Consider the following 15,024-nt stretch of genomic DNA (forward strand, 5'->3'; position numbering starts at 1 on the left):
AATTTCTTATGGATTATTAACAATTTTTCACTGAAATTCATCGTTTTAATCTGGTCCTTTTCCTTTTTATGCCCCAGTGTTTCATTGATTTTAGTCCGAGTCCGCTTCATGTTTCCTTTCATCTGTTCTAACTCTTTTTCGTAATAAGCTACAAAATGATGTGTAAAATGAAGCTCCAATGGATTAGATGAATATGATACTACTACTCCTACAACTAGCAACTGGATCTTCACAGGTACCAAAACTCCGACTCCACACTTGATATGAATCTTGCAGTCAAAATAACGTAAAATCTACAAATTCACGTTAAATCTATAGCCAATTTACTCCTAGGCCTACTTCAAAGGATTCACTTACCTAAAACAAAGTGTGGGGATTTGAAGTTTACAAGGCGAATGTCAGTTATTCCAAAACTTTGCGAGTCTTTTTCATATCTGGGATCAGATAAATCGCTCAAATTTTCACCCGGGAATAGTCGACCAGAAACAGCTAGCTCATATGCAGCTTCGGACTCAAGGTCAATTTTTTCATTCCTGAAATAATAAACAAGGAGATACACAATAAAAATAGATAAATCTTCAGATGGAGTGCGTAATACAGCTTTAACCAGAACTTAGTAGGTATATGACCAAGAAACGAACATGAACCCTATCCTCACCGGTCCTGGCGGGGTCACAGATGCAACCCCTTGTAACAGAAGGGAAAAATGAGTCGAATGACAAGAAACGGGCTTCGTATGTATTTATTTTGGCGTTCCATACCTCAGGAACTATTCTTTTAGTGACAGGAACCATATTTTCAGCGTAAATTTCATCATACTTACAAGTTATGTCACAATTTATTCCCAAAAATCTGGCAAAACCACCGCAACAAATCGGAGGGTACTGCAGTGCCCTTCGTGTGCACTGCAGAGAGGCATACCAGACGCTTACTTTTATCAAAACTGAGAATCTAAGTACCTAGAAAAAGAACTTGAGGCATGCTATTTCTTTGGAGAGGGAGCTCCCTCACACCGACCCATTCCCCTCAAAATAAGGAGAAAGTCGCCTCGTCTCCTCCTCCAGAATATTCCCTAAAATTTCAATTCGTTTCTCCAATCCATGAGACAAAACAAGAAACACTTAACAAAGCTATAATTTTGGAAACACTTCCTTTAAGAAAGATAAAACCATCCATCTTTAATTGAATTCTTTGATCCCTTGAGAGAAAGAATTATTAATATTAGTACATTTTACCAATCAAAGAACACATCATGTGTAGGGATCGGATCCACGACCCTCATATCAGGAGTCCTCCCGACCACATACTCTACCGATTGAGCTGCTGGGGTTTGTTTCATTGTATTTACCCCTTTAGAGTATTTATAAACAAAAAGCGGGTTGCCCTCAAACTTGTTTTTTCTCAAATTCATAGACATTGCAAACCAACGTATAGGATTGTAGGAAAAACATTAGGCAGTTTACCAAGGATTTTCTACAGGCTTAGAAACTGGCGTGCAAAAAGTTGGGTAGTACGGTAGCATAGTAAAAGTTGAGTTTCCATGGCCTAGTAAAATTCGTCGGAAAATTTTGTCTGACAAAATTTTCCAAGTGCTTCTACTATCCCCAACTTTTGCAATTTGGTTGAGTTCTTCTACTATACAAGTGCTTCTACTATCCCCAACTTTTGCAATTTGGTTGAGTTCTGCTACGGGCTGCTTTGTAACTTTTCGCATACCTGTGTTGAAACCAATGTGTCTAAACTTGTTATAAGGATAAAAAAACACAGCTGGGATAACTGACGAAGAGTAGCAGCAAGGTTGAGATATGACGATAAAACTTTTTAAGGAATATAATTTTATTACTATGACAAGGGACAAACTAATCTAATTAGGACGGTGTATAAGCTGCATAGCTTTTATTTGGATGATATATCACTGACGGGTTTGATAAGCTGTTTGCTAAAATACCGCCAGAGTGCACTGCTTTTCTCACAGGTGATTTTGATTTTATTTTATTAGATTTCCCCAATCAGCATGTTGATGTTTAAATTTCATGATTTCAAAACATCTGTATCCTCTGATTGGTGTATCAACGATAGTAACTAAACAAAGTGTAAGAATGATTGATACTATATTTTTGTTGCTAATGGAATTAATATTTATAGAACTTTACCACCAAGCTACAGATAGTCTTCTTTTACTAATATCCAAAAATCAGAAAGTTCCATTCTACCAAATTTTATCTTCAATGTACTACCGCAAGACAATTCAATAAGATATTCTTCTTCTAAAGACCGAAATTAGGGTGAGACATTGGCTCTAACTTGGTCTTGAATCCATGTACACTTTTCAATATCAATCTGCTAGGAAATACCGTTTGATCCATTTTTATAATGTCAGACAAACAAACTTCACTGAGGGTTACAAACTGAAGCAACAAAGGAAAAACCATCATTGATATCATTTTAATGGATTTTTCCTCCCAATATCTCTAATTTTTCTGGAAACTGAAATCTATTTTGACTAATTTTGCAATTTAGGAATTTTAACTAATTTGCCAAAAGCTTAATTTAATAATTTGCGTCGCTCTTGTGACAAAACCACAGCAACCCAGGGAGACAGGTCATTGTTACAGTGTTTATTCCGTTAATCAATTATCCTTATTTCAGTTTTATGTTGGAAAGAAGACAATATATTAGCTTTGGCCAAAATGGCACAATAGGTCAAATTAATTATACTTAAGATTGTAAAAAAAATTATTACATTTTAATTGTTAAAGATTGTTACATTCTTAGGAGAAAATCCGGACATAAACCAATTTATCCTACTTAGTCGCATGACTGTAATTATCCTGTTGATCTTGATTATAACCGTATTTTTCTTTGTCTTTCTTCGTGTTTATGATCTTTCTCATCTTTTATGCAAACGTTGATTGGTAACTAGTTTTTAACTAGTTAACTAAATTAACTAGTTTTTTCTCATTTCTTCTCCTTTAATTTCTAGATATGAATTCAAAACATTCGGAATTTTTAATATTATTTGTGTGAAAAGGTTTTTTCTTTAAAAGTTTAATGCCTTATTAAAAACTCTATCTTTTTCACTTTTTCCATTTCATTTTAATATTAAATGAAGACGTGGGAGGTTTAAGACACCAAAACAAGTCACACCACAAAAAAATAAATAGCTAAAAAAAACTTACATAAGCATAGCTTTCATATAATTCGCTTGGACAGAAACCAATAAGCCTTCAAGTCTTTTAGCTGTCAAATGGCCATAAGTTGACCTCTCAAGAACTCGGCCCACGCCATTTTGAAACGGACTTGGCTGAACATCCGGAGACCAACACGTGTCAGTAGCAATTCCAAATTCCCCATGCACTTGGTAGGTTCTTCCCCATTTCATAGTTTTTAAAACATTCATGGCCCGACCAGTCAAATTGATTCCAGCAACTGGAATATTCTATATTATAGTTGAAACCAAAAATTATAGTATTCTAAGGACAATTTGACATCACTAATGCTATTTCCAGGGTGTGCTTGGGCGGTATAACCCAAATAAAATCAATAAATAACAGGGTGAAAAATGAAATTTTTCGGAAAAGCGGATTAAAACACAGTAGTTCTAGAGGCTCAGCCCGCCAAAAGCCCCCAAAAGAAAACTTTTGGCTTTTATATCGAGTTTCTAAAGTCTTACCCAAAGGGAGGGAGTGTAAACTCTCTCCTATTCAAAATATAAACAATCAGATAAACAACGCGCTTTTTGGTTATTTAGTCCAAAACTAAAAAGAAACGTTCCATAGTCTAGTCCTCTTATCCCTTCAATCAAAATTCTTACACTAAAGAATCAATTGGGCGACAAGCTTGCTACTTGTCCCTGTAAAAACACCCAGCAACTGAAACGTCGATTCGACGCCCTATAGACAAGCAATGGCTCCGGAGGATCTTTATTCTTTTTGTAAGAATCAAGTTCCTTTAGGCAGAGAAAAGATGAAATGCCACATCTCTGCGAGCATACATAATCTTGCACTTCTGCCAGCATAGGGGTTTAATTTCTATACCAGAGGTAGATCCAGGGTCCAGCCACCTCGATCCAGACACAGTTTGTTGCAATGTGGTTATCAATTATTTCCATTTGACTTTTCGATAAAAAGAAATAAGAAAAGAAAATTCATATGAATTCCAGCCTAAAAGTAACAAATCTATAGAGCACAACAAATCGTCAATATCCTAACCTCTCTCTTTTTTCCAAAGTCAAGCCCAGCTCAATTTTTGTCATAAATTCATGACACCAGAGACAAATTTTACTTGTAAGTCTCCAAAATCCGAAATTTCTTTAATGAAAAGTTCATCCTTTTCTCATAATTTTGTGGAAATTAAACATAAAATTATTCCGTGTTATAGGGGGCGGGCAGCCCCCTGAATGCCCTTATCTTCACGCTAAAGTTTCTTAAGCACTTTAAAAAAAGGTTCTGAATCTAACTAAACGGCCTTTGTGTTTCAGGAATTATTCTTAAAGAATAGGAACAAAATATCGAACTTCAGCGTAGATTGAGGTATTGAGCAGGTCGCAGCCCTCCTCATATACAGAATAACATATAATCGCTTTAAGTTATAATGTTGCTCTTTATTTTCAGCAGAAAAATTAGTTTAATTTCAAATTGTTTTTCTAGCGATTCCAGGAAATTCGCCTCCCTCTCTACGGAAAATCCCCCTACTAAATATTCCTCCATGGAAAGTACCTCCCAGGAAAAAAAATTTCCCGGAAAAATAACCCCAGACAATTTCATCCTCGCTGCAACTTCCCCATAAAAATTTCGTGCTTACGATTTCGCCTGAAAAATACTCCTTACTATACTTTCATTCTATTTTTTTTTCTGGTCGTTTTCAGATAATGACGCAATCTTCTGTGGAGAATATTTTCCGAAATCACTCTCCTCCCAGTATAAAGTTTCTCTCGCAGAAAAATTCTCAATAGACAATTTCTCTTGGTGATAATTCCTTCATGGAGAATTTTTCCTGTGTGAAATCGCCACCACGTATAAATCTCCCAGAGAATTCCATCTTCGCTGAAAATTCCGCAGATGGTCAACAGAGTATCTCTACGTTTCGAATGGGGTTACCAACAAAAAAGTAAAAAAAAATAAAACGAATTTCGTATATAAATTCTGGCAAAGTCCCCATCTGTAAAATTTCCCCTGGAAAGCTCGCCCCAGAAACTTTCATCCTAATGTAAAATTCTCCCTGTAGAAAATCTATCGCCCAGAAAATCCCCCTAAAAATGTCGGTATACTTCCTGATACAAAATACTATGTGTAAACAATGGGCAAATTCCATAGCTTGCAGCCCTTCCTTCAGGGTTTTTGGGGGTTATGTCATCCCTGAAGACAAGGTTATTGCACCTTTCAACTATACTGAACAAAATTACCATCTTAAATTTTGACCTGACGAATTTTGGGAAAAAGGGCATGGGAAGAAGGCTTGTTGCCCTCCAATTTTTGGGGCACTTAAAAAGGGCACTATAGCTTTTCATATCCCTTCAAATGAGCCTTCTCCCAGTCTTCTCAGACCATTGGTTCAATACGATCATCCTGAGAAGAACAAAGAAAAAAATGGAAAAAAAAGAATAAACATATATCTACAACCTTTCTTCTGGCAAAACATACACAATTTCAGATTTTTACAGATGGGAGTTTGAAAACTCTACAGTAGGGTTTTTTGATACGACAAATCTGAAAGTGCATTTTTCAATAAAATTCCTTGGCTTTGGCTCACTTTTTCATAAATCAGCCAAATTCTCTCAGGCTCGTAGCTTTTGATAGGTAACATTAAACTTAAAGCATTTCTTATAATCAGCATTAACACCCAATTCTTTTGATGCATCTATTGATAGGAAAATCTGTTTTTTAGACTTTCGATTATCTTTTTATCTATTTTATAAAATTTCTACACGACTTCAGCATGGGAGAGAAACACATAGGCCACATCACTAGGGACTTTGGTGTTTTGGAATTTTTATAAGATGAGAGAGAGAGAGAGAGAGAGAGAGAGAGAGAGAGAGAGAGAGAGAGAGAGAGAGAGAGAGAGAGAGACAGACAGACAGACAGAGAGAGAGAGACAGAGAGAGAGGGAGAGAGACTTTTATTTTAAAACATACAGCGCGTGGCGCCGAATTGGCGTTTTACGTCAGATATGAAAAAAAGAAAGAAAAACACAGACACAGACATACAATGTCAGACAGACACTTGTCAGATTAATATAACTAACCATCAACAAAAACTGAGTCAATACAACAAATTCACTGATTAATAAATCAATATAATCCAAAGGGCTGTCTGGATCATTATTCGGGGAACTAGACAGGGAAAGGTCCATGCCAAAATCAGATAACTTATCCTATGCATTCGAGGAGAAAGTGAGAAGAGCTTTTAGTTATATTTTACCATTATCCTGATATAATTGTGCTATCCCTGCAGGTTTTAGCAGACGAAGCAAAAGCGATTTGTTTGTTTACTATGTTTTAAATTGTATTATTATGCATTATTTGCGTTCATTGTCATAGCTTTAATAGTATGTCAAATAATTTGTCAAACTTTAATAAACTCAAAATATTAATAGCTATTGTCTTTAATTTGCATGTCCTCTTTTTCTTCTTTCCATCTATCATTTATTCATCTATTTTACAGTTCTTTATATGCACAGAGGAGAAAAAAAATATTATGTTAAATGAAATTCGTCTACAAAAATTGAGTTTTCAAACTCACTGAGCTGTCTGTAGCCTATTCAGCTATTGAGAAGCTTTATCCAGGTAAAAAGGTACCCGAAATGTTTTTCCAGGAAAAGGGTGTAAAAAAATTTCCATGTGGCAAGGAAGGTTTAAAAACAGCTTCTTACCAAAAAAGTGTCATATTCCCATGATCTTGCATTTGGTAATTTTTACATTTAGTCTTTCAGGAAAGAATGGGAGTTATCTAGAAATCTTCAAGGGCTTAAGCTTTTGATAAAAAAAAAAAATACATTTTTTGGGAAAATCCAATATTTTGTCCAGGTGTTGAAAATAGATAGATAGATAGATAAGTGTCAACTTACGGTGATAGATACAGAAAGCCAACTTACGGTGTTGAAAATATTGTATCTTTGGGCTAGTCTGACAAGAAGAGAGAAGGACTAAAGCTGCAGCCTTCAATCTCTGGACACTTTAGCTTACTAAAGTGTATACTAATTATGCTGCTAAAATTAATTGTTATTGATTTAAAATAATATAAAATCCATACAGTTTTACAAATTTCAAAAAGAGCCATCTGCTGTACACCCTTTTCTCATTAGGCAGCTACTCTTCAACTATGATAAGATGAACCAACTTACGTAAAAGTCCAGATGTATTAAACCCAAGATATTTCAGAGAGCCAAATTTGAAATCTTCTGGCAAAACTGGATCTCCAGAAACTATAGGCAGGTCTGCAAAGTTTGGTCTAACTACAACGTTATAGTCTGTGTGCATTACTAGATCTGAGCTGTTTGGAGTCACCTCTGCCAAAGGTATCCTTGTATTTTCGACATCTTGCAAATTTTCGGTTACAGTATTCTCAATAGTTTTTACTCTTAAATGTTCAGATACTGATGAAAGCTGTGGTTGTGGGACAATCTGAAAGTACTGCCGAGGAACTTGTGGCTTAAACTTTGTTGACAGTTCTAAAAAGAAAAGGAAATTAAAATTCAGTTACTAGAATGCAGAATCCTAGAAACATCTCCTTCAAGAGTGGTTCTATTTTTGGGTCTCCAAACAATGAGAGCCATAATGTTATTTTTAAACTTCTAAGCCCCCATTTAAATTTAATTTTAATATTCGAGCTACCCTAAGGCTATATTTCCAGGCTGAACTGAAACATGACTTACATCAGCTTAAATGTTTGAAGTAAAAACTCACAAAAGTTATGCTCAACGTAATCAGTGAGTACATTTTTTCCTGAATCTTCTCTCATATAAATGGGAGATTCCCCTCAGATAAGACCTAAACAAGTCCAGAGCAATCGCTCTCATTCCTATTTGTTCAAGTTTCTCAAGAAGAATTGAATTTCAAATACTATCAAATTCTTTTCTGACACAGAGGAGAACTGCAGCAGTTAGTCAACAAGAATCCAGAGATTTACTGATGAATAATCACAATGTCATTAGTGTATCTTGGGTGGCAAGCCCTGGTGTGCACTGTGAACCCAAATTAGCAATTATTAAGAAACCCTTTCCTTTCTAAAAACTGGAGTAGTAGCTGCTGCAAAGGCTTTCCAAAACCTTTTGAAAAAACTAAAAGAATGAAAATAGGTCTAATTAGCAAGATCAACTTGAGTACCTCCTTCATGCAATGTAATTATTCTAGCCTTTTTAGCAGTTCTGAGAAAGTACCCTTGGCAAAAACAAATATATCAAGTAAGTAGGATAAAGGCACTAATGATAGACAGTTTTTGTAAAAAAAAAAACACACACTTTTTCTACTCTGGAAGGCTTAATTTGAAGACTTTTGGTTTGAATTGGGTTTCAGCATGTAGAAAAAGCATCTAAGAATCAAACTGTTTAGCTAGAGGTTTGATGTTTTATAAGAAAAGGGTACAAAACTCTGATTTTCCGAAATTGGAGTGTTTTCACCGACAAATTCAATAGAACAAAAAAGTTACCTGTTTTTGAATACTTGTGAATTCAACATTCAACATACTTATTCTTTTTACTTTATTTTTTCGTTTTTCTTCAATTTTTTTTAATGTGAAAATGTATAAAACACTATTCAGGCAGTGGAAGCAAAAAACTGAAAAAATTGCCTCAAGTATAGGGATGAATTTGGAGTGTAATTGTGTGAACTAGGTTTCTAAAATATAATATGTGATATAGGTCTCTCTACAAATGCTATCTTGAATGGCCCACTTCCTCTAAGCTTTAATGGTCCAGCAAAGATTTCTTTGTTGTTCACAGTGAAAGTGTTGTCAACATTTGGCCATTTCTAATTTAATCTACCATTTTAATCCACTTTAAACAATTTTAGTTTTGACTATCCTTTGATTGGAAAGTTCAGAATTCTTGAAATATGCATGTTCTACTTAAGATTATTAGAAACCTGTGATACCAAGGAGTTTAACATGCTTTATTAGCTTTTTGGGTCTAAGAAAACTTGGGTGGATTTCAAGAATTTCAAGAAGTTTATTGTCATTATATTTGACTCAGTGGAATTTACTTTCATATGTAAATTCTTAGCTTTGTCCAAAACAGGGGTAGGATTTTGATGGGGAATTTGATGTAGGATCCTTTGAGGGAATCTTACCAATTTCATTAATCAATACTACATATAGGAATGGTCCTAACAAGATTCCTTGAGGAATTCCACAATAATTAGGTAGGGGTACAGGGAGAATATTTTGTTTTTATGGCTTGGGATCAATTTGAAAGAAAATACATATAAAATTTACTAAGAAAGGGTCTACTTCAAATTTATGCTATCTTAAAAATATATACTATGCTATGCTTAAAAATATGAAACTAGTATGAGGCCAAATAGCAGTTACTCAGATGATGAAAAAATCTAGAACTACAATTTAAAAAAAAAAAACTTTTTTAAATGTTTTTTTCATGTGAAATATTATTGCAAATAATAATCATCAAGATCTCTCTTTGTTGATAAAGCACCTGTAAATTCAATAACTATGTTTTGTCAGAGGACCCTTGACTTTCAACACCAATTGTTTCTCATCTGTTTTATATGTTCAGTAAAGTTTTGACAGAGTCACCTATGTTTTGACAGGGCCTGTTGCTGTCTATCAAAAATTTTGACAAGGTTACTACAAGATATTCTCAAAAGAAATGAATCCCATAGTAGAAGGCAAAAGGAACATTATTAGTTGGTCTGGTATTCCACAACATCAGACAAGAATTTTTGACACTTGGAACATAGTTTTGTCAATAAAATATTAGCTGCCATTTTAACTTAATGTTATCAAGAAAAAGTCAATATGGTTACATTTTAGCAAAGACCAGATGCATCTTGATGCATTGGTGCTGGTCACAACTTTGAAAAAAAAGAAGAATAACCAAGTAATGACAGTTTGAACATTACATAGCTAAAGAATTGTTGGGAGCTGATTTTGTGTCAAAAACAGGAAACTGATTGAATATTCTTTTCTCATCTAGGTGTAATGGACATAACGTCTATGTTTTGCATTGTCAAAATATAACAACAGCTTCAAGAGATAGTGTTCCAAGTCATGACTAAGCAGAGTTATCCTGTTTAGAAGGGAAATTTCAACAGTGGTTCCAAACTTACACTGTCAAATCATTGGTTCCTTTACCCTAATGGCTCTATGGTTGCTGGGGCAACTGCTTTTAGCACTTAATGTGTGCTCAGTCAAATCCAGAAGTCATATCATCTCTTGGATTTTGTATAATTAGCAGAATTAAAGATGGAGAAACCAGTGCAAGTGCCAATGATTTTAAACCTCTAAACAGGATTCAAAAATTATCCCAGTGCCAACAACAACTAATTTGAAAAGGAAATGCATAAAGTTAACAAAAAAACTTTTAAAAATCATCAAATATTCAATTATCTCATTCCTAAAATTACTTTACTTACCCATAATGATGAGCAAACATATAGCTCAAATTAAATATTCTATGTATTTCGCATTTCTCTTCTTTTGTTGAAACAGATTTAAGGGCAAAAAGTCAGTGTTCCCACTTCATATTTTTTGAAATCCCTAAAAGATTGGTGGGAAAACACCTGTTTTCAATACCAGAATCCTTATAGGTTTCAACATTTTCTAACCTCTTTCCAAATCACAAGTAAAGCTGTGTTATTCTGACTTTTAACAGCATTTGTTCAAGACAACTTATTTTGCAACTCAAGACCTGTGCCAGATTTTGGATTCTGGACCATATGCAGATATTTTGTTTTCTTTGCCATTATTTTTTCTTTCTCTACTATTGTTTCTGGAATACCCCTTTTCTCATTCTAATTGGTACAATGGATTGGCATTAATGATATCCAGCTAGTTGTTTTTCAAGCATTATTATTATTATTATTATTATTTTTTTCTTGCTTGTTTTCATATTGAGTTGTGTTTATGTTAATAAAATGTTTGAGAAAAAAATTGTTTGTTGACAGATCTACTTAAATACAACTGAATATTAAACTTCAAGGATAGAAAGTTGCTCAGGATGTATTTTGAGTAATATAGAAAAGTTAAAAAACAAAACAATACTGAGGCACTGTTCATAATTTGTGTAATAAGGTGCAAAAGGCATATTCGATATAGAAAGATGAGCAAGAGAAATAGATTTCAATTCTGTTTTCTGTTATGCATGACATGACACAGCAATTGGTTGTTGTCAGTATGCCAGTGGATATGGTGATCAAAATAAATAAATATTTATTTTATGTGGTTGTTTTTGGTAATTTGGGTTGTATGCCACACTGTTTATCATACCAGTATGAACAATCCATTAGATGTTGGCAGTATCCTATTAAATTGATAAAAAAAAATCAATTTTTAGTAAGAATCAGATTTAAGACCATCTTTTTTTCTAATGTTAGCTGAAGCCTTGAGTCTTTCTATATGCAGCAGTAGCAGCTTGTCTCCACAAGTGCATGGGGCACTTTATTGGGCTTACTTCATATGATATTTTATTTTCAGAATTCCATATGTTTCTGTTTTAAGCTTCCTCTGCCTGTCTGTCTTTATGATTTTTGTTGGACTCAAAAAATTTTTGGCAACCAACATTTGAGAAAAAAGAGATAGCACAAATATCACTCTGAGTTTTAGATTGCATATACCTCAGTTCTGGAAGTTTTTCTTTGAAAAAAAAAAAAAAAAAAAACACCAGAGGTAACCATATCCACATTTTCAAGATTGATGAGACTTTGCTTCCTACACTCCTATTTGATTAAGTTTCCATTTCATGATATTTTCCCATACTTTTGAACAAAGGAGTGGAGGGAACCAGGCTGTAGTGACTGGTCTGATACAGGGTCAACTCTTTCTGCATATTTTTAAATTTCATCACTGAAATGAAATTTAATTTGGATCTGCTGCACAGCTTCTGTGTTAAAAGATTGTACAGCTGTGAGGATCTTTTCAACTGCATCATGGGGCAAACCAGGATTTGATTTCAGTGTCAAGAGAAAGTTCTGTGCATTTGAACTCAGAACTGAAAGAACTAAATTCTTTCAAGGGAAAGGTAACATTTGGGCCATTCAATTAAGTTAAAATGCATTTGTTGACTTCACATCATCTTTCTTGAAGTCTTAGTTTAATAGAGCAGACACTCTGCACTTTTGGCTGCAGGGATCAAAAATGTGCACCTTTTTCCCAGTTTTCTTCAAATGATTAGCAATGTTAAAAGAACTTTGGACCCCTCTTCTCTTGATTTCTAGGTCAATTTAGCTGTTGTTGTTGTTGTCATCTCTTAAAAGGCTCTATCCAGCATGGGCAAGCATTCAAGTAAAATGTGTTTCCAAATTGACTGTGCAAAACTGAGACAGAAAACTACTTCTGTCCTATTTTCGCAACATGGAAAATTTTTTAGCAGCATTGGAAAAATTGCATTGTGAAGTGCCACAATTTTACCAACTTCTTTTTTTTACTGATTGACCAAAAGCATAGGGGAGAGGTAAGGTAAAGTGATGTGGTTTAATATAAGTAAGCATTTCAGAGTGTTTTAAAGTTGTGTCCACAAATTCATAGTATTTCCTTTTGAGTAGGCCTAATTGTTGACTTGTAATAATAGTAAAAGGTTTAGAATAGCTGCTTTCTAGAAGAAAAAGATAGACCCTTTTAGATTATTAATTTTTACATTTTCATAATACATCCTTAGTCCCACCCCCCTCAAATGGTACAATATAGGCCTAGGCTAGATAAAAAAAATAACAACAAAAAAACAAAGAAATTTTTACTTTATAATACATAGCAAACATCAATGAATCATAGTCCTTTGGTTTCCCCATTTTATCTGTTTTTCCATCAGTTTTTGGTGAAACTTTATGTTAAAAAATCATTCATATAGCCAGGAAACCAACTTACCTCTAGAATCAGCAAATTCATCATGAATCCAAATATGATATTCATTTCTCTTCTAAATCTTCCCTTACCTAAATGCATAGCCCATATTATAAATTTTCTATGTGTTTATTGATTCTCAAATTTGTCACCACTAATTCAAATTACAGGTAAACCACTTATAGCAACATTAATGCTATGGCAGGTAGGCTATATAAGCTGTATGTAAAATAAAAGAAAACAGTATAATCTTTGAGGGTCTGAACAGACCTTAATATTAAATTTGCAATGGAGAAAAATGTCATTTTTGGATTCAGGATGAAATTCTGATTTTAGAGAATAAGTTTGTTTCTTAGATATCTGAAGATCTTGTTAATATAAAGGTTTACCCAATTTTCCTAAATTATTAAGTTTGGTAAAATTCTAGTTAATTGACTTCTTGCTATATCAGAAAGGGTCTAGGTTAGGAAAATGAAACTTTCAGGGATGAATCTACAGACTAAAGTATGCCCCAGGAAGGTATTTTGAAACAACTGCCTCTACTGCTTCTCCCTCTAGAGGGCCCTGACCTTTGATGACCTTTAAAATATGTGTCTTATAAATGTAAAACCTTGCAAAATAGATCTTCTGCTTAATTGAAGTACAACAAAATTGTTTTCTGCTTCATAACTTTGCTCAATTCCATTTTATAAGGTTTTAAAAATATGAAAATAAATTTCCTAAATTTTGAAAAAGAAAATTGATATGGCTCAAAATTCTACTTAAATAACAGGAATTGCATTTTCAGAACTAAAGGCAGAGAAAAAGCAATTAGTACCTGAAAATTAAGATTAAATGTTGTTTTGTCAAAATTTCAATAGGTATAGACCTGCCATGTAGACAAATTTCAGGGTCCTCTAGAGGGAGAAGGAGTGGAGGTGGGTACTTCCACTCCTTCCACTTCCAAGTTTCATTTTCCTAGCCTAAACCCTTTCCAAGATAGCAAGAAGTCAATTAACTAGAATTTTACCTTAAGTTATAACATATCCTAGGGCAATATGAGCCCATTAGAAGGATAGGCTAGGATGTAGTGTCTAACATGCAAATAAACCATAACAATGAACATACATTAGCAATCTAAAAGTCTTTCTTTTTATTCTACTACTGAAGAGCTACTATTCTAAAAAATTACCATAAGAACTTATACCATCTATTCAAGGCAGTTTTCCAGGAATTAGAAATAGGAGCTTGAATACCCCTTCCCAGGAATAAAGCTTGGGCTTTGAATTTATTTATGTAAGTAATGTTACATTAGCTCAGTACCCTACTTTAAAAGCAGAAACACTGGGTTATCTATAATTTTTATAAATAATAAGAGAGGCTTGCCAAAAAATGATTGTTCAAACCTTGTATACCCTAGGTCTAGCCAATAAACAAATTTATGAGAGGAACAAACCATGGGAAAGCTTGTGCAAAATTTTGTATTTCAATCTCCCTGTTGTAATACCAGACGGTTTGTGAATACAAAACAGTCCAGTCAGCTCTCTTGCAGCTTTTGAAGCAAGTTTACAAGAGTCAACTGAAGTCATTTCCCAGTTCACGTTTTTAAGATTTAAATATTTGAGAAAATGTGTTCTCCGCTTTGAATTTTTAATAATAGGAACCGATTCAGAATTTCGGCAAAGTTTGTAGCGATTTCAGTGGCATGACTCTGAAAGGACATTCAGAGTTGACCCAGCTCTAAATAGGTATTAAATAAAAAAAGAATTTTTAACTGAAAATAAGGAGCGACATTAAAGCTTAAAACAAACGGAAGGAGCTTTTCCCTCGTCAACGCCCCGCTCTTTACGCTAAAGTTTGAATCTTTCTCTCAACTCTACTTTTTAAAACAGTTAAAAACTTTAACGTAAAGAGCGGGGCACTGAGGAGGGAACTGCCCCTTTCATCTACGGAGTAATTTCTGTTCGTTTCAAGATTTAATGCTGCTCCCTACTTTCTGCTAAAAAAAAACTTGTTTATTATTTAATTTCTGAAAATT

At 34.1% G+C, this 15,024-nt stretch overlaps 1 protein-coding gene and 1 long non-coding RNA gene across 2 annotated transcripts; one reads left to right on the forward strand and one right to left on the reverse strand.

The window, feature by feature from the left end:
* Positions 1–357: 357 nt before the first annotated feature.
* On the reverse strand, positions 358–14,619 carry LOC136038167 (pseudouridylate synthase TRUB2, mitochondrial-like; the record flags this gene model as incomplete). The annotated part of the gene is given in 4 exon segments (XM_065721235.1): positions 358–533; positions 3,180–3,429; positions 7,342–7,668; positions 14,443–14,619. Coding segments are annotated over 4 exon segments (886 nt in total), but the record flags the coding sequence as incomplete, so codon positions are not given.
* LOC136038168 (uncharacterized) lies at positions 3,242–10,429 on the forward strand. Its single transcript, XR_010620141.1, has 3 exons — positions 3,242–3,361; positions 7,303–7,515; positions 10,147–10,429. It is a non-coding gene; the product is annotated as an uncharacterized LOC136038168 (long non-coding RNA).
* Positions 14,620–15,024: the final 405 nt, after the last annotated feature.

The sequence above is a fragment of the Artemia franciscana genome, chromosome 17 (genome assembly GCF_032884065.1).
Source record: "Artemia franciscana chromosome 17, ASM3288406v1, whole genome shotgun sequence".
In the NCBI taxonomy this organism is placed as follows: domain Eukaryota; kingdom Metazoa; phylum Arthropoda; class Branchiopoda; order Anostraca; family Artemiidae; genus Artemia; species Artemia franciscana.